This window comes from Neurospora tetraspora (genome assembly GCF_033439725.1).
Source record: "Neurospora tetraspora strain CBS 560.94 chromosome Unknown B0H65scaffold_5, whole genome shotgun sequence".
NCBI classification, from domain to species: Eukaryota; Fungi; Ascomycota; class Sordariomycetes; order Sordariales; family Sordariaceae; genus Neurospora; species Neurospora tetraspora.
In genome coordinates, this window is record NW_026944387.1 from 947663 (window position 1) to 972249 (window position 24587).

A 24587-nucleotide genomic window follows, 5' to 3' on the forward strand; every position below is an offset into this window, starting at 1 on the left:
GACTGTCTGTCTGTCTCCCAGGTCGTCTCTCTGTCTGTCGAAGTGATCATTGATTGAATGTTCGGTTGTTATCCTTGACCAATTTACAGGTGGTCATAGCTTCCGTTCGTTCTTGTCCAACTGCCTGCGCGGGCGAAGTGGTGCACGAGCCATTTCCTGCAGTTTAAGAATCCAGTGGACTAGAACGTTATCGTATGGTTGGTCGGATGACAGGTTGAGAGTGGATCTTCAGTTCTTGGCTTGGGCTCGGCCGCTCGCCGCTGTTCCAGTTCCCCAGCAAATTTGACGAGTCGCCCAGGTTCTGTCTGTTCGCTGCTTTCAAGTTCTTGCTTGTGTTGGTGGTCTGTGTGTTTTTCCAGGCTGTCTGTCCATCGGCTTGAAAGTTGTCGCTGTCGTTCATCACTCTCATCGCGCCTTCACCACCGGATTCAGCCAAGCACTGCTCACTGACTGCATCACAGAGCAGACGGGACAAGGCGTAAAAAAACCGTTCAAGAAGAAGAAGGTGGTCCACGCTCTGCGGTCTCTGCCTTGATCACCCTTTTTCTCGTCTTCAGCTTCACCGCTATTCTTTGATCTTGTTTTTGACCAGCCCATTTATCAAATCTGTATCTTCGAGGCTGTTGTGGTGTTTTCTGCCGGCCCCCCTCCCCCCCAAAATACTCGCGCACTTATCGTCAACCCATCCATCGCCCGACCCCCCCGACCGTCGGTTTTTTTGGACCAACGCGTCAAAGGGTGCCACTTCGCGCATCCAAGACATTTCTTCTCCCCACACCCACAACATCCAACATTCACTTCGCATCCACATTCAATCCATACATTATCGATTGATCAACAACGACAACACCAAAGCTAAACGACCACACCACCCAACGCCTCCACCCCATTGTGCGCCCAACGCGCGAACCATCGATTTGTTTCCCCGTCCATCTGCCGCCGACTTGACGGCGCGAGAAGGACAACATGTCGTTCTTTGGCGGCGGTGGCTTCGGCCAGAATACTAACACAGGCACCGGCTTTGGCTCGAGTGGCTTCGGCACCAACACCCAGACCACTGGCACAGGTATGTTTATTTCCCTTCGTTGTCGTCGTTGTTGTCGACCCCCTTCGGAGACAAGCTTCCCTTGCTTCTCTACTGCGTCATACTCCACGCGGTCCCATGGTGCGACCGAAAGCTAACATGCGACCTCGTCGTCTAGGTTTCGGCACAGGTACTACTGGATTCGGTGCCCCCGCGCAAACAGGCACCACCGGCGGTGGCCTCTTCGGCAGCGGCGCGACCGGCACTGCTGGCGGCTTCGGCAGTAACACAGCGGGCGGCTTTGGCACTGGCGGCGGATTTGGAGCTAAGCCTGCCTTCGGAGCTACCCCTTCGACCACCGGCGGAGGTCTCTTTGGAGCTTCCACGACTGCGACTACCGGCTCTGGCTTCGGCAGCACAGGCTTTGGCTCGAATACCGCGACCACCGGCACAGGGTTCGGATCTGGTGGTGGTTTGTTCGGCGCTAACAAGCCTGCGACCACCACCGGCTTTGGCGCTCCCGCAACTACTACTGGCTTCGGCGCCACCAACACCACCGGCGGCTCTCTCTTTGGCGGCGGCGGTACTACCAGCGCCTTCGGTTCCGCCAACAACCCCGGCATCGGCACTAATGTTCCCGACCCCCCGGGCACGGCTGCCGTTCCCTTCACTCCCTTCCAAGAGAAGGAAGCTAACGGGTCCCAAGTCTCGTTCCAGAACATCTGCTTTATGGATGCTTACAAGAAGTGGTCCCCCGAAGAATTGAGATTGGCCGATTATCAGCAAGGAAGGAGATACGGTGGTCAGGGCGGCACTGGTGCTTTCGGAACCTCTGCCTTTGGATCGACTGGATTCGGCGCCAACACTGGCACGACTGGCGGTTTCGGCAGCGGCACCACCACCACCGGCGGCGGTCTGTTCGGCAGCGGTAATACTGGCACGACGGGTGGCTTCGGCTCTTCGACCACGGCGAATACTGGAGGCTTCGGCTCTCAGACGACGACGGGAGGTGGTCTTTTCGGTCAGCAGAACAAGCCCGCTACTGGTGGTCTTTTCGGAGCGAGCACGACGACTCCTGCCACCGTTACTGGTCTCTTTGGTAGCGGAGGTACAACGGGAGGATTTGGCTCCAACACTGGCACGGCGACCACCGGCTTCGGTCAAAACACTGCTACTACTGGCGCCGGTCTCTTTGGACAGCAGGCTGCTAAGCCTGCTGGCTTCAGCTTCGGAAACACTGGTGCTACCACCACCACTGGCACGGGCTTCGGTACTGGTACAACTGGCGGGTTTGGAACCAACACCGCTACCCAGAACACTGGCGGTGGTCTGTTCGGAACTGCTCAACAGAACACCGGCGCTACCGGTGGTGGCCTCTTCGGTACCCAGCAACAAACTCAACAGCAACCCGCAACCACGGGCTTTGGTGGTGGCTTTGGTACTCAGCAGCCTGCTACAGGAGGCGGTTTGTTCGGCACCGCTAACAACCAGGCGAAGCCCGCAGGCGGTCTTTTCGGCAGTGGCACTACTACTACTCCTGCTACCGGTGGTGGTCTCTTTGGCACTGGCGGGGCCACGGGTGGTTTCGGCCAGCCGAACAACACTCAGGCTTCTGGAGGCTTGTTTGGTGCTAAGCCTGCGGCTACGACTGGTGGTCTTTTTGGAAGTGCCCCGGCTCAGCCTGCTGCCACTGGTGGACTTTTTGGCAGCCTCGGTACTCAGCAGACTCAGCAGCCTGCTACTGGAGGCGGCTTGTTCGGCACTGCCAACAACCAGGCGAAGCCCGCGGGTGGTCTTTTCGGCTCGGCTCCCGCTGCTGGCGGTGGCCTCTTCGGTAGTGCCCCCGCCCAGCAGAGCACCGGCTTGTTTGGATCCACCAACACTCAGCAGCAGGCTGGTGGTCTTGGAACCTCTCTTCTCGGAGGCGCCCAGAACCAGCAAGCTCCTCAGGCCTTCTCCGCGGGTATCAACGATATCAACGCCTATGGCGCTGCCACGTTGTTCTCTAACCTGCCTGATAACCAGATTCAGAACCCTGGTCCTCTCGCCACCCCCCTCAACGGCACCTCCAAGGCCAAGAGCCGCTCGATCCTGCCCATGTACAAGCTGAGCCCGGCAAATGCCTCTCGGATGGTTACGCCCCAGAAGAGGGGTTTCGGGTTCAACTACAGCACCTATAACTCCCCGGTTAGTACCCCCGGCGGTTTGGGACAGAGTCTTTTGGCTGGTAGCATCAACCGCGGTCTTGGAAAGCCCGTCTCCACCACTAACCTCCGCCGTACCTTCAATGCTGAGGACAGCATCCTCACCCCCGGTGCTTTCTCGGCGAACAACAACAACCGTTTGCTTGGCTGCAGCCATAAGAAGCTTGTCATTAACAAGGACATGCGCAGCGACTTGTTCCAGTCTCCGACAGCCAAGGGCAAGCTTCTCCAGGATGGCAACAACACCAGTGCCCGTAAGCTGACCAAGAGAGTCAGCTTTGACACCAGCAACGTCGAGGCTACTCAGAATGGTGCTGCTTCACAGCAGGAGTTCCACGATCTTGACGATGACAGTGACTTGGGCTTCCTGAAGCCTTCTTCTGCCAATGGCCGCACTAACGGTGCTGTCAACGGCTCCAAGGCTTCTGATGCCTCCCTTGAGATGGAGCAGATTAAGGGCAATGAGCTTGCCATTGTTCCCGAGGAGTCTTCTTTCGCGTCTTCATCTACTGTTGACGCCAAGCCTGTCAAACAGGTCGATGCCGGCTCTTACTGGATGTCGCCCAAGCTGGAGGAGATCCAGGCCATGAACAGGGTGCAGCGCCAGAGCGTTGTTGACTTTACGGTTGGTCGTGAGAATGTCGGAAGTGTCCGGTTCAAGGTCCCTGTTGACCTCAGCAACATCGACGTCGAGAACCTGTATGACAACATTGTCCTCTTGGTGCCGCGCTCCTGCACCGTCTATCCCAACGCCGCCACCAAGCCCCCGGTCGGCAAGGGCCTGAACGTCCCCGCGTTGATCTCACTCGAGCACAGCTACCCTCGTGGCGGACTTCGCGTTGGCGGCCGTCGCCTTGAGAAACACATCGAAAAGCTGAAGACGATCACAGATACCACCTTCGAGAGCTACGACATTCCCACTGGTGTTTGGTCCTTCTCCGTTGAGCACTTCACCACCTACGGTCTCGTCGATGACGAGGATGATTCCGAGGATGAAGATATCACCGAGGTTGAGCCTACTCCCCGCCCTTCCACCGAGGCTGTTGTTGTTAAGAACGAATTCACCTCGCCCGAAGTCGACCCCGATGACACCTTCGAGTATAGGCACAGCACCGGCCGCCGCGCCATCCCTGGCGCCTTTGACCAGCGCGCCATGTACGATGATGAAGAGCTTTTAGATGCCGATCAGCAGCAGGGTATGCACTCCTCTCACCCCAAAGGAGCCGATGCTCCGTTGCCGTCTCGGGAGTGGCCTGACGATGAGAGTATGGTGGATGGACAGGACGCGTACGATCCCGATGATGAGAAGTCATCCCAGCTTGACCTCGACGAAGAGCAATACGACCTCGCCCTCACCCAGATTGCCGATAACACCAACAACGTTCCCGCCGGTATCCTCAGAGCGAGGATGAGAGCCGTCAAGAGATCGACAGCCCCTACTAAGATCGAGGTTGCTGGTGGTGATGATTGGACACAGATTCTGCAGGCGAGCGTGCGGGCGCCAAGGACGGTAGATCGGAACTTGCTGCGGGAGCAGAACGAGTCGGGCGAGGCGTGGGAGGCCAAAGAGAGCGGGAGTCCTGCTCCCCGCGAGCCTGTTGTGCATGAAGGACAAGGGTTCGCGACGAGCATTGACTTGATGAAGTCGCTTTTCGAGCAGGCAAGGGGCCCAGCTCAGCCTGCCCCTCCATCAGGGGGTTTCCTGAAGGTTGGTGCTTAGCCTGTTTCTCCTTCCTTACCTTACAAGCTTCCTTCTCTTCTGATGTGTTGTCTGCTGCTCAAGCTTGGTCTATGTGTCTTGTGAAGCTTGCACGGCTATTTTGTACCTTACTACCTTTCTATTCGCCTACACTATTTGTTGTATGAATACAGACTAAGACTTTCTCTTGCTTTATAGTGGCCGTACCAAAAGCGCGATAAGGTTGATGACGAAGCCGCCGCCCCTGCTCCCCGTGCCACCTGGGGCCCCAACGAACTCTTGATCACCACTGCCAATGATGAGGCTAGCCTTATCCCCGTCGAGGGTAGTGCCTCTGCCTCAGAGACAAAGACAGCCCTCAATAAGCTCCAGCAGTACATTGAGATCACTAACGCCAACCACGACGTTCCTCTGAATGAACTTAAGGATCTCACCGAGAACGACCCGGTCTGGGATTTGGCGTTCCTTCTTGCTAATGACGAGGCTGAACTGCCTGCTTTCTGGAAGAAGTTGGTTGCTGCGGATACTGACCGCTTGCTTAAGGAGGCGCCTACTCCGGAGGAGAAGGCTATCATCCTTCTCGCCGGTAACCGCGTCTCTGATGCCTGCGACCAGTTGATTGGCGGCAAGGACTTCCGCCTCGCTACTCTTGTTTCCAGCATCGGTTCCCAGACCAAGGACCTCAAGACCCAGTTGGATGACTGGAGAGACTCGAATGTCTTGTCTGAGATGTCCGAGCCCATCCGTGCTCTCTACGAGCTCCTCTCTGGCAATGCCTGCGTTTGCGCTGGTGTTAAGAACGCCCCTATCGAGAATCGTGCTTCCTCTTTCACGATCGCTGAGCGCTTCAACCTCACCTGGATGCAATCCTTCGGTCTGCGTCTCTTCTACAACAGCAAGACCGCCGATGGTGAGCTCGACTTTGCCAAGGCCATCAACTCTTTCCAGGACGACATCGAGCAAGACAAAGAGCCTGAACCCGAGAGCCCCTTGTGGACTCTCCTTCAGACCTTCGCCACCCGCGAGTTCAACTGGGCGGAATCCGACCGTCTCGGCTGGCTCCTCACCCGCTCCATCTACTTCACCCACCTCTTCTCCTTCGGCCCCGACGCCGAGCAAAAGCTCGACCAGGCCTCCGTCTCCTTCGCCTCCTCACTCACCGCCCAAGGCCATTGGGTTCCCGCCACTTTCGTCCTCCTCACGCTGTCCGACCCTGTCGCCCGTGAGACCGCCATCCGCGACCACCTCGGCCGCCACGCCCACCTCATCGGCTCCTACCACGAAGCCAAGTCCCCCTTCTCGGCCCTGCGCCGCTTCGGCGTCACCGAGTCCTGGATCTGGGAAGCCAAGGCGCTCGACTTCCGCGCCAAGCAAGACCACCGCCAGGAGTTCCTGGCGCTCGTCTGGGCAGGCAACTACAAGGAGGCGAACACTGCCTTTGTCGAGCGCGTCGGTCCCGATCTGGTCATCGAGCGCGACTGGAAGAGGCTGGTCAAGTTTGCGCAGCTGTTGTTCAAGGTTAAGGGCAAGCTCGGCTCTGTTCAGGAATGGGAACGTGGAGGAGCGGCGGTTTATTTGCTTTATCCGCTCAAGGTCGCGGCGTTGAGGAATAAGTTGCCTCCTGGAGAGGACGAGGAGGAAGAGAGGAGGCTGGACAGGTTGTTGGTGGACGGACTGGTTGCGCTGGGTGATAGGCTCAAGCATGTTCCTGGTGCTTCGGGCGCGAGTGATGTCAAGAGGGAGGCGGCGGTGGCGGATATGGCGGAGGAATTGATCAAGGGACGGGTGAACGGTCAGAGTGAGATGGGTGGTATGGGTGCGGATCCGAGGTTGTTTGGGCTGTTGCCGGAGGATGTGAGGGGGAGGTATATGAGGACTATGGCGCTTGAGGGGATGTGCTAATCTTGGAGGTTGCTACTTGGTTTGAGGGCTAGGATAGATGCGTGTTGGCTGGGGGGTGTGTTACAGATGGATGGATGACAACTGGAGGGAGAAGTGAGGAAAGAGTACGAGTAAAAAAGAGCTTTTGAGTCTAGTTTAGTGGTGTTTGGAATTTTAGCCGTATACAGATTGTTGCTTTGTTGAGTCCTGGCTAGTGAGGGTGAGTGTGTATCTATGGGTTTGGCGAGGTGCCGCTTGTTGGTCTACACAGTAAAAGGAAGGCTAAATAACCGCTTATAGTGTGTCTACATACTGTTACCTGGTCCTCAAAAAGCAGATAGTCATAAAACTGTTTCGAAACACTTCCCAAGCAAAGTGCCACATGCGAAATGTTGATGTAGCTGAAAGTGAACCCGGCTACAAATAAAGAAGCTTATTGCTTGCCATGAACGAGATTTTCTGTACAAGCGCAGCCCGCCAAAGAGCGATTCAATAGCGGTCGTTAGCGCCCTTCCATTAACATCACAGCAACCCAACCAACACCACATCACGTCACAGCTGAGCTTACACTGCCTCATTGCAAAATGTGAGGCAGGATGCCTCAATGAGTCGATAAGTCAAATCCTGACTCTTCTTATCTTGCTTTCTGACTTTGACTTCGAAACATTCTCAAGTGCTGTTGCTGCCTAGCAACAACAATACACCATACAGTATTTTACCCACTTGTGGCCTCCCCCTCCTACAATACCTATTCGACGTCATTGAGTAACGTATTTCTCCCAGCAGCTCATGACAGAGTGAAACGTTGGTAAAATACTCTTACATCTATCTGACTTCTCACCTTATCACTAGCTGAAACATATATCTTTTTTTCTTCCTCATCCATCTTTTTCCACATCCAACTCAAACTTCAACCCCAGACTGAACTATTTTCCCCCCATGACATAACAAATCCTCCACGGACCAACACAACAATGACAGCCCACGCCACCCATGGCCATACGGCCCTCACGCCGCCGACCCCCCACCCCAATCTCAATATATCAGACCTCCCCCACGAAATCCTCCTCCTAATCCTCTCCTCCCTCCCCACCGCCGCCGACGTCTCCCACCTGGGCTTAACCTGCCGCCGTCTGCGGCGGCTCGTGACCTCGGAGGGGTGGCGCGCCTTTGTGATTGCCAGGTTTCCTTCGCTTGTTGAGTCCATCCCCACCGCTCCCGCTCCCATTTCTGGCTCTGGCTCTGGCTCTGGCTCTGGCTCTCAAGGAGGACAACAACAAAATGGAAGTGGAGGAGGAGGAGGAGGGAGATACGGCTGGCAAGAGATAGCCGAGAGTTTAACCTGGCAAAGTAGGTGTTGGGATAAGAGGGCGGTGGGGTTTTGTGCTATCTACCCTACTACCTCCTCCGCTTCTTCTGGGACTGGACATGGACATGGACATGGGCAGAGAGGAGGGGGTGGGCAACAGGGACAGCAGGGACAGCAGGGACAGCGGGGAAATATGTTTCAATCGGTGGTGGACGCGCACTTTGATTTCGCTACGGGGAGGGAGTTACTCATCTGGGGTGCGGGGGAGGACTTGGTAGCAAGGAGGAGAGATTGGGGAGGCGGACAGAAGAGTAAGAGTGCGCCGAAGTTTAGTTGGTTTAAAGCCGAGGGGAGGGAGGAGGGGTACAGGAAGGGGTATGATGATGTTAGGGCTTTGTGTGTTGTTAGGGGGGATGTGCCTCTGTCCGGTGGGCAAGGGAAGGGGTCGGGGTCGGGGTCGGGGGGAACCAAGGGGAACGGAGGAGCAGGGGGATATGGAAGGGGGTATGGAAAGGCGGTGGTGGTGGGGAGGGATAATGGGGATTTGGCCCTGGTAGAGGCGGAGGGGGAGAGGTTTGGGAAGAGGATTGTGAGGTTTAGGCCACAAGAAGGGGAGGAAGGGGAAAGATTGGTGCAGGACACGATTAACAGCGTGGATGTGTTGTATGATGCCCCGGGGGGAAGGAGGTTGCTGGCGGCGGCGACGAAGAAGGCGGTGGGGGTTTATGCTTTGCCGGATGGGAAAGAGGAGGTGGGAGAGGATGAGGAGGTGTCGCCGGTGGTGGTTTACGATTTGCAGAGGAGTGTGTTGGACAGCAACACGGCTCAATTGTGCAGCGCGAAGTGGATGGGTGGTCAGGGGAATGTGATGGCTTTGGCGCTTAAGGGGTGCAGTGAACGACTGCAGTACCTTTCGATCACGGAGTCGGGGTGGACGCATCATACTACGGCGAAGAGTATCATCAACTCGGGAGGTGTGGGCGGGTTGAGTATCCCTGATGCGGATATCTGTGCGAACTCCCTTTCGCCTGTCTACGCCAATCCCAACCAGCAAAAGTCGGGCGGGACAACACTGCTCCTCTCGGCATGGAAAGACGGTACCTGTCGCCTTCAGGACCTACGAACTTCTTCTCCCTACGACGCTATCTATCAAGACAACATCCAGCCCTGGGATCATGTCGAGGCCATCCTCACGTACGGTACAGAGCGCTTCGTTGCTGGCGCTGGTAACTCTGGCGCAACCATCAAGATATTCGACTTCCGGTGGCCGAAACCATACTCTCACACCTCAGCCCTCCCCTGCCTCGGTCGCCAACCTTTTCCGAAACCTCACCAACCTTTCGCCAAGGCACCCAACGCTTCTCCCACCGGCCGTGCAAGATGCGATTATCTAGCAGGCTTAGAATGCCACTGGCACTCCCTCTCCAAGCACCTCTACTATCGGCCCAACGCAACCATCTTCCTCCCGCGCGGCGTGCCCGGCCACGAACACGACCGGAGCAACCAGCACGGCTTCACACGGACTTGGTCCCTCGCCAAAGCCTCTGACTCGGCTCCGAACTTCTACATGGGCGTTTCCGGCGGAGTGATCGAAGCCAACCTTCAACCGGCCCCTTCCAGCCCTTCAAACCCGGTAGAAATCGACCCCATATACGGGTACAACTACCCCTATTTCACCGGCCCATTGCCAGTCACCGGTCACCCGGCACTCTCCCACTCCACCTTCTCCCCTTACTCCTCGAGAAACCAAAGCCAGGTAAATCAAGGCGCAGCGGAAGGGTACACAACCGTTCCCATCAAATACTCGCTCATGGAAACGGGCGATGGACTGTCGGTGGAAGCGAACGACAGATCAATTCGCATGCCGAGGATGATGGGTCCCTTTGAACCCTCTTCTTCTGCTTTTGCTAACCCTGCGTCGCCGTTCGGGAGGGTTCCCCCAACGGCTCCGAGGGCGGATAGGGAACGAGCGGCGGCGGCAGCAGCAGCAGCAGCAAGGGGAGGTCATGGTGGACGAGGAGGTGGTGGTGGGCATAGAGGAGGCAACCTAAGTTTTGGCCGGAATGGAAACGGATCATGGGTGACGAACAATACGAATAGGGATGGATCGGCGACAAGTCAAAAACAGGTGTGGGAGCAGTGGAAGGAGGGCGTTGAGCTGCCGGCTGGGGTGAGGAGGGAACATCATCGGTTGGATTTGAAGTATCAGACTACGATTGATTTTGGGGTGTTGTTGGAGGATGAAAAGGGGGAGACGGGGTTGGAGGGGAGGGTGGAGAGGATGGTTGTTTGAATCGTAGATGAATAAAGATGAAGACAAAAGCGTTCATATAGTCTCTATATTTTTCCTCTTTGTCAACGTTCTCTCTCCAACGGTGTCGATAAAGGAGTGCTTGCGTAACACCTCGTCCTTCTCTTTACTCGGAAAGGAGTCAGGGTTGGGGTTATGTGTGATCTCTATCTGTTTATACACCACGGTGAAGTCGCCGGTGAAGTCGCCGGTGAAGTCGCCGGTGAAAGTTCGCTGCGGGGGCGGGGTAAGCTCCCTGCCGGTTGCCCTGGGATGCCATTCCCGAAGCCAGATTCGTCACTTTGTAAATACTCTGCGTCCAACAAGCTTGCAACACGCGACGGAGTAATCTTTGACCCCGCCCCTCAAAAGTGATATTTCGAAGTTGATGACTGAGGAATGCCAGCTGGCAAACTTCCCGTGTACATAAGAATATCCGAGCTGAATGAGAGAACATCTTTCTTTCCCTCATCCCGAGCTCCCTGGAAGTTTAGGCAACAAAAGCAAACAGCCACGGGACAACTTTGAACTTTGAAAAACTTGGAAGCTCACACTTACCGTGACATCAACAAACAACCTGCTCACCTGCCCTGGCTGGACCGGAGGCATACGTCATTTACAGAAAGAAGCGACATCTCGAAAGCGAGCTCCTGACCAAACAAACAAACAGTACTAGTGCCTTGCAGAAGGAAGGCATAAGCGACAACCTCACATCGATCAAGGAAACAACACCCCGCCTGGATTTCAACCATGGCCTCCCGCCGCCAACGCTCCGACTCCCTTGACGACGACGACTCCTTCAGCGACGAAGATCTCGACTTCATCAACTCTCAAGCCACAGACGACAGTATCAGCATGTCATCTTCACAACAAGACCTCTCCTTCGCCAGCAGCAGGGGCAGCAATGGCACGCCCAAGAACAAGAACAACACAGATGTTGTTGACTTGACGGCTAGCAGCCCGACTACACCGAGCCATCCTTTTTCCGGCAAACGGGAAGAGTTTAACCTTGGAGGGATGACCATCCACGGCCTCGGCCAGGACCACGCCTCCACACCCATCCCCAAATTCGGCCAGCCCACACAGCTAGTATCCCAGTTCACGCCCGTCAACACCAGCAACAACACCAAGAAGGCTGCCAGCCGAAGCGGCGGAGGAAATGAAAACAAACATGCCTTGAACCCGTCTCCTCACGGCAACGGTGGTCTCGGCGCCAGCAGCCACGCCATCGGCGGATCCAAGTACAACAACCTCTTCAACGACCGGGGCAAGAACCGACCGGAATTTCACAAGGACTTGTACAGATCTAGCGGACCTCTCAAGGCCAATGCCCCACCGGCGAAGCCGTCGTCGACGACGGAAATCAAGAGGAACAGCATGGGCATGCAGCTGTTCAGCTCGTTGGATGTGGATCCGCCGGCACCGCCACCTTTGCAGCCGGGTAGGGGCACGGCTTCGAAAGGGGCTGCGGCGGCGTTTGGGGAGAATGTGTTTTATACTGATCCCGACAAGGCGAAGGAGGATCTGAAGGCGTTGTTGGAGGGTGGGTTGGATGATGAGGAGAGCGAGGATGAAGGAGCTAAGGCGAAGACGAAGGGTGCCGTGTCAGAGTCAAAGAAGAAGGAGGAGTCGATTGTTTCTTCTACTGGACATCTAGCTGGCCTTGCTGTCCCTTTGCTGCCGCATCAGGTTGAGGGTGTCAGATGGATGATTAACCGCGAGCTTGGCCCTCTGAAGCGCGGCCGTGTTCCCAAGGGTGGACTCCTGGCAGATGATATGGGTATTTTGACTCTATCTTGATTCTATTTTTGACTCCGTGCTAACTTTCCGCAGGTTTGGGCAAGACATTGCAGTCCATTTCCTTGATCATCGGCAACCGAAAACCCGCCTCGTCCTCGGCTCTGGGCTGGAAAGTCCACTTCAAGGACATCAGCAAAGCCACACTCGTCGTTGCGCCACTGGCTCTCATCCGACAATGGGAGGCCGAACTGAAGGATCGCGTCATGCCCGACTTGAACATCAAAGTATGCGTTCATCACGGCCCAAAGCGTTCTACAACTCCCTCCGAACTCACCAAATATGATGTTGTCATCACCACCTACCAAATCCTCGTGTCAGAGCACGACAAGTCTCACCCTGACCCCAACAAGGGCGCGCAAGCAGGCTGCTTCGGCGTACACTGGTTCCGCGTCATTCTAGACGAGGCGCATAGGTGAGTCCTGAAAGTCGGATACTGGCTACTTCATGAAGGCTTGCTTACACATGATACCACAGCATCAAAAACCGCAACACCAAAGCGGCCAAAGCATGCTGTGCCTTGCGCTCCGAGTACCGCTGGTGTCTGACTGGCACGCCGATGCAGAACAACCTCGACGAGCTACAATCTCTCATCCACTTCCTGCGCATCGCGCCCTACGACAACCTAGCCGAGTGGCGAGCCCAGATCGACGCGCCCATGAAGCAAGGCAAGGGCCACATCGCCATCCAACGCCTCCACAGCATTCTCCGCTGCTTCATGAAGCGCCGCACCAAGGAAGTTCTCACCGAAAAGGGCGCCCTCGTGGCCGGCGGCAAGGAAGCCCTCGCCAAGGCCGAAGAGAAGGGCGAGAAGGCGCCCGAAGCCGCCTTCAAGGTCACGGAGCGCAAGGTCGTCACCATCGAAACGGAGTTCAGCCCGGCCGAAAAGGCCTTCTACAAGGCCTTGGAGGAGCGAGCCGACCAGAGTCTCGAGAAGATGATGAAGGGCCGCACGGTCAACTACGCCAACGCGCTCGTGCTGTTGTTGCGGCTGAGGCAGGCTTGTAATCACCCTAGGTTGGCGCAGACGAAGCTTGACAAGGACCGGGACGCGTTGTCGGTGGATTCGGCGACTGCACCGACGCCTGCTGGTAAAAAGAAGAAGAACGCCTATGATTCGCAAAGTCAGACCAGTAGTGTGGATGACTTGGCGGATATGATGGGCGGCATGGGGATTCAGACTAGGCAATGTGATATGTGTCTGGGGGAGATGACTAAGAAGGAGATTCAAGAGGGGCAGTTGAGATGTAGAGGGTGCGAGGATAGTTTGAGCCAGTTGTTGAAGGAGCAGCAGAGTACGCAGGAGAGTGTGGAGAGTAAGGGGAGCAAGAAGCATAAGAAGAAGAAGAAGAAGGTGAGTGTGGTTAAGGAGAAGGTGAAGGTTGAGAGGAAGACTAGAGGGAGGGGAAGGAAGGTTGTGGTGGATAGTGATGATGAGGAAGAGGAAGAGGAGGATGAGGAGGAGACGCCCAAGAAGGGCAAGAAATCTCGCGATAACAGGAAGCGGGTTGTCGATAGTGACGACGAAGAGGATGAAGGCACCTGGCTGGTGGGAGAGTCACAGAGAAGCACACTTGACCTTGGTGTTGCCGGTGGCACAGACGACGAGAACGCCGAGGGCACCGGCGAGGACATCGACTCCAACGAAGAGATCTCCGAAGACTCAGAGGACCCAGAACAAGACAGCTTCGTCGTCAAAGATAGTGACGATGACGACGATGACGACGACGAGAGCGTCGACGAGGACTCGATAGTCGGCTCCGGCGACGAAGACGATACGTTCGCCTCCGTCTCCAAGCTCAGCTCGCAAGTCCTCAAGCAATCCGAATCCGAAGAATCAGAGACCGCCACCTCCTCCGAAGAAGAATCCGATATCTCGGAATCAGAACTCGACGACTCCTCCGAGACAGACTCCGAAGCCGAATACGGCATCAAGAAGCGCACCCCCAAAGCCCCGGTACAAATCTCCTCCAAGATCCACGAGCTCATCGCCATCCTCCGCCGCGAAGCCCCCACCCACAAGTTCATCGTCTTCTCCCAGTTCACCTCGATGCTCGACCTCGTCGAGCCCTTTTTGAGGCATCACCTGCCGGACATCAAGCACGTCCGGTACGACGGCAAGATGCCCAACGACGCGCGCGAGGCCTCGCTGCACTCGCTCCGCAAGGACCCGCGCACCCGCGTCCTGCTGTGCTCGCTCAAGTGCGGATCTTTGGGGCTGAACCTGACTGCCGCGACAAGGGTGATCATTGTCGAACCCTTCTGGAACCCCTTTGTTGAGGAGCAGGCTATTGATCGCGTGCACCGTTTGACGCAGACGGTTGATGTGGTGGTGTATAAGTTGACGGTGAGGGGAACGGTGGAGGCGAGGATCCTGGAGTTGCAAGACAAAAAAAGGTTGTTGGCGCAGGCGGCGGTCGAAGGGTCGACGGAGAGAGGGAAGAAGAAGGGCCAGGGATTGAAACTCGGGCTGCAGGAGATTTTGGATCTGTTCAGGCATGATGGTAGTAGGGCTGTCAATGGTGCTAACGGCGGGTCTGGGTCCCACGTTGTTGAGGAGAATGAGTTCGCTGCGGGTAGCAGGACTCCGGCTAGGAGGAGTGCTGCTGGTGCGGCGGCTAAGTCTAATACGGGGGCGAGGAGGGAGCATGAGGTTTTTGGGCGGAGGTGGTGAGTGGACAGGAGCGAGCACGCCGTGGTATAAATTGGGCTTTTTAGCTTCCTTGCTTGATGTTATGAGCTTATGATGAGATATTATGATACATGATAAATGGCTGGGACTCGGTATACTTGGTTTGGAACTTGTCTGGGTATAGGTACAGGATGTTATGATGTTATGTTTATGAACGACCTTGGTTGAAAGTGTCATTTCTGTGTGGGATAACAAACAATGAAGATGGAACGACCTGGTAAAAGGTCGGTATAATTGTTACCGTTAGCTATCCAATTGGAACCAAATCATGATATAGAGAGAAGAAGAAACTGATAACAATAACAAAATCCTTTTACACGCCTCGTAAATGCGGGTATTGCAACAGAGGAGCATGTGCTCACTCAAACCATGATCTATGCATATTTCTCATCCATATCCAGGATATATCCCTCTCACATCACACCCTTCCCTTAACATCCCCCCCCATCTCAAGACCGGAAAAGCTTCAAACCAGCCTCCTCAACACTAACACCACCCATCTCCTCATCCTCCTCCTCCTTCTCCGCCTCCTCATCCTCCTTGAGCACCATCTTCTGTCCAAACAGCGTGCCAAAGAACCGATCAATAGCATGCTCCTCCCACGACCTTCTGTCCTCGGGCGCCATAAAGTTCTGCAACTTCTCGTGCACCGTGAACCGCAACTTGCGTCCTTTGCTCGCCTTCCGATCGACCTGCTTCCTCGTCTTGGCCTCCTTGAGTGCCGCCCACCTGACGGTCGCGACCGACTCTCCGGGCGCAGCGGAATCCGAGCTGCGCTGGTCGACTAGCTCCTTGAGCAGCAGCTGGTAGAAATCGGCGTCGTCGTAGATCTCGGTGTCTTCCTCGACCTTCTTGGCCGCCTGCGCGGGGGCGCACGAGCGCGGTGTGCGCGCCTTTTTGATGAGGCGGTCGGCGCTGAGGAGCTGGTCGTCGAGCACGGAGACGAGCGATTGGGAACCGGCAGACTGGGCGAGGCGGCGCTCCTTGGTCATGGAGGCGGTGGTGCTGCGCACGCGCGTGGACCACTTGTCGAGGACCTGGCGGCGGTACTTGTTGGCGGGACCCTCGACGGCCTCGAGGGCCTCCCAGATCTCGGACTCGGGCGTGTCGAGCTCGATGGCGTCGCGCTTGCGCTTCTCGCCGGCCTTGGCCTTGACCTGTTCGGGGAGGAAGCTGTTGCGGACGGAGTCGATGGTGTTCCATAGCTTGACGGCGGCCTCTTCGGCGGCCTTGTAGGGCTTCTCCTTGAACTTCTCGGGCTTCTCGACGCAGTTGAAGGTGTTGGCGGCGATGAGCGCCTTCTGGAGACGGATGCGGAGGTTGAGGATGGAGTCGAAGATGCGGCGCTGGGAGCGGACGGCGACACCCTTTTGGGCGTCGGCCTCGGCGGCTTTCGAGAAGGTGGAAACGATCTTCTTCTCGTCCTCGGCCATGATCTTGCGGAGCTCGGCGTTTACGTCGTTCTTGTCGTCGTCGCCTGACTCCTCGTCCTCATCTTCGTCTTCCTCATCTTCGTCCTCGTCCTCGTCGCCGGAGCCTTCTTCGTCATCCTCGTCGTCCTCTTCGGAATCGCCCTCTTCGTCTTCGCTGCCGGAGAGCAGAGCACCGTCGAGTTCCTCCTCATCATCCTCACCCTCATCGTCATCAGTCTCCTCGGCCTCCATGTCGAAAAGGCCGTTTTGCTCGCCCTCCTCAGAATCTTCCTCATCCTCATCGTCCTCCTCGAGGTCCTCATCATCTTCCTCCTCTTCGTCATCCTCAGAGCCGGACATGAAGTCAGCGGCAGTAGGCCTCTTCTTAATGCGAACCGCAAGGTCGTCCTTCTTAGGGGTCTTAGCTGGTGTCTTGGGCTTGGAGCTCCCACGGAAGGTGAACTTTTCCGCCCAGTTTTCGTCATCTTCCCCTAGCGCATTGTCGCTGGAGATCTCGGCGTCGTCGTCGATGTGGTCGCGTTCGAGATCGGCGGTTTCTGGGTCGGCGAACTCTTCGGAGCCGGACTCGGACTCGCCATCTTCGAGGTCGCTTCCCTCTTCGTCGTTCTCTTCATCATCTTCCTCGTCGTCTTCCTCGTCATCGAAGTCCTCTTCGTCGCTCTCCTCTAGGGCCTTGCGGCTGACGCGGGTACCGCTGTATTCTGGGCCGAGTGTGGGCGCTTCTGTTTTTCGGAGCTTGCTCTTGCTGTTGGGTGGTGGTGATTAGTCTTTGTTGTCTTCGGCGCAAAACGTATGAAGTAGGGATTGTGTCGACATACCTAACTGCAACGTAATGCTCTGTCTCAGCACGCTCTACATCGCTGTCGACTTCGCTTCCGCTCTGATCATCGTCACCATCGCGAGGCTCGGCTTCGGGATCATAGTCTGTAATAATGCATTGTCAGCAGGAACCTCTTTGGTCCTGTAGCTCCGTTTGCCGTACCCTTTGCAGGCTTCTCGTCGAACATAGAAGCCCGCAGCTTGTTGCTCTTTTTTGTGGTGTACAACGGCATGGTGGCGGCTCTGTGTGGTGGTGGTTGTGGTGTTGGCGCCAAAGAAGAGAAAAAAACCAAGACGAATTCGAGATGGCGCTTGGGGATGAATTCGATGGTTCTGAAAAATACAGAGGATCCGAATTGATGGAACGGAAACCCCACGCCCGAAAAAATCAGAGCTTTGCCTGGGAGAACGGGAAATTTTGGCGGTGACAGCTGGCAAATGGTAAAGTGGGGCCGATGGACAGGGGTCCGGATGCACCAAGAGATGGGCTCCACTTGCTGCGACCACTGTTCCTCGGGACGCCAATTGGGGAAGTTGGGGAACTGAACTTCCACTCTTCACTATGACTTCACGTTATGACAATTTGATACAATCTGAGGACTCAAAAATTATTCATCTTTTTACATGAACGTTCAGGTTCTGCCTGGGCCAATTGAGGAAAATGAGGGCAACACTGTCCCGCCTTTTACAAGCCACAAGAGTTCTCCAGCATGAGAATCCACTGGTACCTTTCCCGCGACTTACACACTGACTCGGAGCTCTTCACTAACACATCAACTCATAGGGACTCCCCAGAACTGGCACCATTCCACGCTTTCAACGAGGTCTTCCTCAAAAGCGCAAGATCAAAAATGTAAACAAAGTCATTGCCGTATCTTCAGCCAAGGGTGGTGTGGGAAAAAGCACAATAGCTGGTGAGTTGTCCTCGTCTTCTCACCTCATCCCTGTCCGGAACCGGATCAGGGGAAAGTAAACAACATCACCTCCTACAAGTCAGAACAAGCCTCCTCAGAGACTTCACTTTTAAAATATATCTCTTCCAGTCCAGCCCACCTGGTGAAAATATCCCCAAAATCATCTAATCCAAACTCATTCTCCCAGCCTACCTTATCCCCCCTTCACTATCTTCCTCTCCACCTTTCACTTTGAAGCTAACACCCCCCACCCACCCTCCCAGCAAACCTAGCCCTCTCCCTCTCCCGCCTCGGCTACACAACCGGCATCCTCGACACCGACCTCTTCGGCCCCTCCATCCCGACCCTCTTCAACCTGTCCTCCGATAAAAACCCCCATCTCTCCCCTTCCCTCAATGCCAACGACCAACTCCTCCCCCTAACCTCCTACGGCGTCAAAACCATGTCCATCGGCTACCTTTTAGGGTCTGAAGACTCCGCCCTCGTCTGGCGCGGTCCCATGCTCCTGAAAGCCATCCAACAGTTGTTGCACGAAGTCGACTGGTCCCATCCCTCGCTCGATATCCTCGTCCTAGATCTTCCGCCGGGGACGGGTGATACCCAGCTTAGTATAGCGCAGCAGGTGGTGGTTGATGGCGCCGTGATTGTCACGACGCCGCATACGCTGGCGATTAAGGACGCGGTGAAGGGGGTGAATATGTTTCGGAAAGTGGAGATTCCGATTTTGGGGGTGGTGCAGAATATGAGCGTTTTTTGTTGTCCTGAGTGTGGGAAGGAGACGCATGTGTTTGGCGGGACGGAGGGGGTGAGAAAGGTTTGTGGGGAGATGGGCATGGAGTTTTTGGGGGATGTGCCGCTGCATCCGGCTATTGGGGAGGATGGGGGCAGGGGGAAGCCGACGGTTGTTAGTGACCCGGGGGGAAGGGAGGCGGAGGTGTTTATGGGGTTGGGGAGACGGGTGGCGGAGTTGGTTGGGTTGGAGAAGATGCCCTTGGGGAGGGAGTGAGAGGATGGGAGGATAGGGCAGGTTGAGGTGGGGAGACGATGGATCACAGGACGGGTCTTTCTTAGTCGAGGCTGAACGGTACTCGATGGTGTATATGCTTTGTAAATGGAGCTATAAAGTACCAAGATCTTTGTTGTATATGAGACTTCAAAGGAGGCATAGCCTATCGCTTCCTCTACTATCTTGTCACTATCGCCTTCTTTCCCCCCTTCATCCGCTCAAGTTGACTTGGTAGGCGTATCAGTATAAGGATCAAAACCCATACGTCTCTTCGCCTCGTTCCGTATATCCCACTTTTCTTCACCCCTCAGCCCAGTCGTCGACGTCTCCTCCAGGAAGAAGGTAAGGATGTGATCTGGAATCGACAGGTGAGACGTCTGCTGGAACTCCTGCAGGCTGCATAGTCGTATCAACATTTCCATGAGCGACAGCGACGAGGTGATGGCACCGAATGGTGACCTAGCCACGAACGAGTCCATGCTGTTGGGTTCCTTCTGCGCCCCCTGGACCTGGGTTGGTGTTTGGAACAACTGCTTGCCATTTGCTCCCGGGCCTGGTAATGATGAAGTTGACGCCAGAGGAGAGGGGACGTATTTTCGTTGTTTTGGAGGCGTGTTCGGGTATGGTTGTAGAGAGACGTTGCGGATCTGATCGACGAGTTTCGAGTCGACCACCTTGTCGCGTGGTGTAGCTGACTTGGAGGACCGGATGCTGGACTTATCATCACCGTCATCATCGTCGTCAGATTCGTCTTCGCTCTCGACAAAAACCTCCAGCGCAAGCCATTCGGGATCTAAATGCGACGGTAGACCTAATGCTTTCCTCAATCGACCTTCTTCTGCCGCGGCCGCAAGTTCAGTAGACTTGGTCTCCGTCAGCAGTTGCGCGTCGATGTTGGCTTGCTCGTCGTCTTCAGCTGTGTCGTATGCCGTTTCCCCTTCTGATGCCTCTGCCTGTTCCGGGTCGGCGTACCATTGGCGTTTGAGCTCGATCGGATCTGGGGCATGGAGGTCTCTCTTTAGTAGCAGCACCGGGTTGTTGTCTCCCTCCTCGGCGTTACCGATGTTCAGGAGTCGTCCGGTGTCGGTATAGAAAATCTTGGAAACCTGGTGTATGGGAATGGAGTCTCGAATTCCAGCCATATCAACCCCGTCGAATGGTTCACGTGCCTCATCATCCTCGTGAACACGTCCGTCGTCGAGATCTTCAATGATCTCCAAGTGATAGGCATACTCGTCTGGGCGGCCAAGCAGCGAAAGGGCCGAATCAACGGCAGCAGAGTACCCGTTTACGGTTCCATCAAGAGACTCACCGGGGCAGTATCCGCGAGTCTTGTCAAAGTTCCAGCCTAGCGGTGTGCGAACCAGCCGTACACGAGCCTTGTGCACCACTTCCTGCCAGATAGGTTTCCGTTCACCTTCGCCGACACCATATGGTCGCTCCTTGGTCCACGTCTTGCCTCCAGTGCTAGGAGTGGTAGGAACGGAACTAGCACGGCCAAGCTTGGAATGAGCGCGGAAGAGCATGTAAAGAGATAATGTGAAGGAAGGTCCGATGGGCACTGCTCGGTTAGGGTTGTTCACAAAGTGTGAATCCCCGAATGACAGGAAGGCACTCGCCTGCATCAGTCTCGACGGAGAGATACCAGCGTTCACTGTAGTGTTCATCCGCTCTCCAGAGGCAGTGATGGCGAGCTGGATCAGAGGGATCTCTCTGTCTATGCGGGCCAGTAGTTCCTTCATCTCCTTGATAATGGTTAGCAGCTCAACATGATGAGCTTCCGACATCCGGGCTTGCTTGCCATCGGAGCGGGAGCTCTCTTCGGCAGTGGCAGCATCGTTTAGGCGCTTTCCGAGAGAAATGATGTCTCGATGGAGAGACTTGGCAAGAGGCACAGCTGCCTCGAGGAAGACATTGCCACGGCCAGATCTGGATACAGTGTTAGTCACATATGACTGAGTCAAAGAAAGGTGAGGCATACTTGAACTCGATCAGGTCGATAGCTGGTGAAACGATCTAACATGGGGAACATCAATGTTAGCAAGGAGTGTCTTTGTTGGAGGGGTGGTTAGCATTGTTGGACCAGGCATAATGACCACTCACCTTGATCTTACTATCCAAGAGCTTCTGCAGCTTCTTGAGCTCCGTATAAACTCCTTTGTCGTCGACCGTCTTGAGCAGCCTCGAGCACTGGTTGACGGCGTAGGTGGAGGTGATTGCGATGCCTGATCTGATGGCGTAGTTGACCGCATGAGACCCGAGCTTGGCCAACAGTGCGTCCATGATTTTCTTGTCCGGTCAAATAAAAATGTGTGATTATTTGATTGGTGTGCCTATCATATTTCTGTCCTGTTTGGGGAGTTTTATGTACGTGATAATTGTTAGTGTTCGTCCCGTCCGTTGATGTTCAGGTCCTTCAAGTTATGCCCGTGGTTGCCTGCGCAGTGGAAGAGTGACGTTGGTTGGCGGGTCCAGGCTTTCGTCTCTTTTGAGTTCACGGCCCGGGGACACGCCAGTGCATGCGCCAAGAGACACCAAGGAACCTGTACGTTGCAAGTATTCGCACTGTAATTCTGCTGATCGAATCCCACTGAATGCCGGTTTTAGGCGCATCTCTCGCCGAGTGACTCCCCGAATCGCACCGTGTGCAACTGTCGGTGTTTCCGCCTTGACGCACAGTGGATAATGGGACAAAAAATTGTCATGCCCGTGTTCCCCGCCACCACGCTCTCCCCAATCAACGGTGGGGCAGCCCTTGCCAACGTTTCTTGACCCAAATCTCTCTTCGACTCTTTGCTCGCTTGTAGTTGGACGGGTCACTCAGAGTCCAAGTCATCAGGGTACATTTCCATTTTCCGACTGCCCGATTCCCTCCTTGCGCAACTATATCCATCGCGCTACCCAGTCGACAGAGTCGGAATCAATCTTGCTGACCATCCCTCTTATTCTCACCACTCTCCAGCCCCCCGAGCGAGACCTCGAACCCATACACTTCCCGCCGGTACCCTTTCGCGAAAACACACGCGACCACTATCCAACATGTCTGGAAACGTTCAGAACAACTGGGAGGATGCCGCCGATCAGGACGAGCGCCTGGCGCGCCAGACCCAGAACCAGATGAACATCAGCGCTGGAACCTTCCGCCCCGGCGCCGCTGCCTTCACTCCCAATGCTCCCGCCTTCACTCCCGGCCAGTTCGCCGCTCCCGGCTTCACCCCCCAGTACCAGCAGCAATACTACGGCGGCGCCCAGCAGGGCTATGGCGGCGGCTACCCCCAGTACGGCCAGCAGGGCTACGGACAGCAGTACAACAACCAGCAGCAGCAGGGCTACGGCGCTGTCTACGGTCAGCAGGGATATAACCAGGGCTACGGTAGGCCGCTTGTTAATACGTTCTTGTGGATGAACCAGGCTGATAGATACGGATACTAGGCCAGCAACAACAATATGGTGGCTACCAGCAGAACCAGGGATACCAGCAGAGGCAACAGCAGAACCGCGATGCCCCCAAGCCAGCTCCTCAGATCGTCAAGAGGCCAGAGCAGCCCGCTGCCCAGGCGCAACCAAAGCCCGAGGCCCCCAAGGCTGCCAAGATTCTCAGCATCGGAGGCGATGCTCCTGCCAAGGTTCTGAGCATCGGTGGTGATGCCCCCAAGCCCGCCGCCAAGGTTCTCTCCATCGGCGGCACTGCTCCCGCCAAGGAGGCACCCAAGAAGGAGGAGACCAAGAAGGACGCTGCTAAGAAGGAGGGTACCGCTGAGGCCGCCGCCAAGGTTGCTGCTACCAAGGCCGTCGAGAAGTCCGAATCTGCTGCTCCTAGCGGCAAGACTTCGCCCGCTCCCTCTTCCGGCCGCGCCAGCCCTTCGGCCGCTAACTCCGGCACCAAGGTTATTCGCGAGGTCGATGCTGTTGAGAAGGAGATTCAGTCCGCCGATGTTGACGACGAGACCCTCAAGGAAATCTACGGCAAGGAGCATATGAACATTATCTTCATTGGTCACGTCGATGCCGGCAAGTCTACCCTCGGTGGTGCCATTCTCTACGTCACCGGCATGGTTGACCAGCGTACCCTCGACAAGTACAAGAGGGAAGCTAAGGAGATGGGTCGTGAGACCTGGTACCTCTCGTGGGCTCTTGATTTGACCAACGAGGAGCGTGCCAAGGGTAAGACTGTCGAGGTTGGTCGCGGTTTCTTCGAGACCGACAAGCGCAAGTACTCCATTCTCGATGCCCCCGGCCACAAGACCTATGTCCCCAACATGATTGGTGGTGCTTCCCAGGCCGATGTCGGTATCCTCGTCATCTCCGCCCGTAAGGGTGAGTACGAGACCGGTTTCGAGAAGGGCGGTCAGACCCGTGAGCACGCCATGTTGGCCAAGACCCAGGGTGTCAACAAGCTCGTCGTTGTCATCAACAAGATGGACGACCCTACCGTCAACTGGTCCGAGGAGCGCTATAAGGAGTGCACGACCAAGCTTGCTCAGTTCTTGAAGGGTACTGGTTACAACCTTAAGACGGATGTTTTCTTCATGCCCGTCGCTGCCCAGCAGACCCTGGGTATCAAGGACCGCGTCCCCAAGGATGTCTGCCCCTGGTACGATGGCCCCTCGCTGCTCGAGTACCTCGATAACATGAACGCCCTCGAGCGCAAGGTCAACGCCCCCTTCATGATGCCCGTTGCTGGCAAGTACCGTGATATGGGTACCATGATTGAGGGTAAGATCGAGGCCGGTGTGATCAAGAAGGGTATGAGCTTGATCATGATGCCCAACAAGCAGTCGGTCGATATTTCGGCTGTCTACGGCGAGACCGAAGATGAGGTTTCCGTTGCCCAGTGCGGTGAGCAAGTCCGTCTCCGTCTCCGTGGCATCGAAGAAGAAGAGATCATGCCCGGTTTCGTTCTTTGCTCGCCCAAGCGTCTTGTGCATAACGTCACCGCTTTCGAAGCTCAGATCCGTATCCTTGACCTCAAGAGCATCTTGACTGCCGGCTTCAACTGCGTGCTCCACGTCCACGCCGCTATTGAGGAGGTTACTTTCGCTGCTCTCCTCCACAAGCTCCAAAAGGGCACCAACAGGAAGTCCAAGCTTCCTCCTTCGCACGCCAAGAAGGGTGACAGCATCATTGCTCGTCTTGAGGTTACCGGTGGTGCCGGCTCCGTGTGCGTTGAGAGGTTCGAGGACTACCCCCAGATGGGTCGTTTCACCCTCCGTGATCAGGTATGTTTTTGTCTTTTTGCCCCTTTACTTCATCAAATACGTGCTAACAACTACCGCAGGGTCAAACTATTGCTATCGGCAAGATTACCAAGCTCATTACCGACACCTCTGCTTAAATGGTGAAGAGAAGATTGGTGTTGTCGGCGGACTTGAGTTAAGAAATCGTATTTATCAAGTCGAAGATGGTAACAACGTAAACGGGATCGAGTAGGTTTTACATTGGTTATTTGCTTGAGCGCGGAAAAAGCTTTTGTAAGGGTCATGTTTACGTTGTTCGAGTCCAAGCATTGGGGAGATAGA

General features: G+C 55.6%; 7 protein-coding genes across 7 annotated transcripts; 5 read left to right on the forward strand and 2 right to left on the reverse strand.

Moving 5' to 3' along the window:
* Positions 1–966: 966 nt before the first annotated feature.
* B0H65DRAFT_429445 (nuclear protein 96-domain-containing protein) lies at positions 967–6829 on the forward strand (the record flags this gene model as incomplete). Its single annotated transcript, XM_062824824.1, has 3 exons — positions 967–1066; positions 1203–4936; positions 5126–6829. 3 exons carry the CDS (start codon positions 967–969, stop codon positions 6827–6829), a joined length of 5538 nt encoding a protein of 1845 aa, XP_062680261.1.
* Positions 6830–7782: 953 nt separating this feature from the next.
* Positions 7783–10410, forward strand: B0H65DRAFT_509570 (uncharacterized protein; the record flags this gene model as incomplete). The annotated part of the gene is given in 8 exon segments (XM_062828330.1): positions 7783–8374; positions 8396–8480; positions 8508–8545; positions 8555–8621; positions 8649–8670; positions 8683–10141; positions 10157–10287; positions 10321–10410. Coding segments are annotated over 8 exon segments (2484 nt in total).
* Positions 10411–11018: 608 nt separating this feature from the next.
* Positions 11019–15112, forward strand: B0H65DRAFT_220139 (SNF2 family N-terminal domain-containing protein). Its single transcript, XM_062822039.1, has 3 exons — positions 11019–12187; positions 12241–12619; positions 12682–15112. The coding sequence occupies exons 1-3, from the start codon at positions 11158–11160 to the stop codon at positions 14876–14878; spliced, it is 3606 nt and encodes a 1201-aa protein (XP_062680263.1). The 5' UTR covers positions 11019–11157; the 3' UTR covers positions 14879–15112.
* Positions 15113–15345: 233 nt separating this feature from the next.
* Positions 15346–17336, reverse strand: B0H65DRAFT_549678 (protein BFR2; the record flags this gene model as incomplete). The annotated part of the gene is made up of 3 exons (XM_062829672.1): positions 15346–17074; positions 17148–17253; positions 17312–17336. The coding sequence occupies 3 exons, from the start codon at positions 17334–17336 to the stop codon at positions 15346–15348; spliced, it is 1860 nt and encodes a 619-aa protein (XP_062680264.1).
* A 473-nt stretch (positions 17337–17809) lies between these two features.
* Positions 17810–19068, forward strand: B0H65DRAFT_549679 (P-loop containing nucleoside triphosphate hydrolase protein; the record flags this gene model as incomplete). The annotated part of the gene is made up of 3 exons (XM_062829673.1): positions 17810–17872; positions 17933–18062; positions 18326–19068. 3 exons carry the CDS (start codon positions 17810–17812, stop codon positions 19066–19068), a joined length of 936 nt encoding a protein of 311 aa, XP_062680265.1.
* Positions 19069–19177: 109 nt separating this feature from the next.
* Positions 19178–21507, reverse strand: B0H65DRAFT_220155 (RanGTP-binding protein-domain-containing protein). Its single transcript, XM_062822040.1, has 3 exons — positions 21172–21507; positions 21050–21084; positions 19178–20997 (listed from the first exon to the last, which is right to left on the reverse strand). The coding sequence occupies exons 1-3, from the start codon at positions 21349–21351 to the stop codon at positions 19287–19289; spliced, it is 1926 nt and encodes a 641-aa protein (XP_062680266.1). The 5' UTR covers positions 21352–21507; the 3' UTR covers positions 19178–19286.
* Positions 21508–22107: 600 nt separating this feature from the next.
* On the forward strand, positions 22108–24403 carry B0H65DRAFT_443303 (eukaryotic peptide chain release factor GTP-binding subunit; the record flags this gene model as incomplete). The annotated part of the gene is made up of 3 exons (XM_062825631.1): positions 22108–22441; positions 22501–24287; positions 24347–24403. 3 exons carry the CDS (start codon positions 22108–22110, stop codon positions 24401–24403), a joined length of 2178 nt encoding a protein of 725 aa, XP_062680267.1.
* Between the last annotated feature and the right edge of the window lie 184 nt (positions 24404–24587).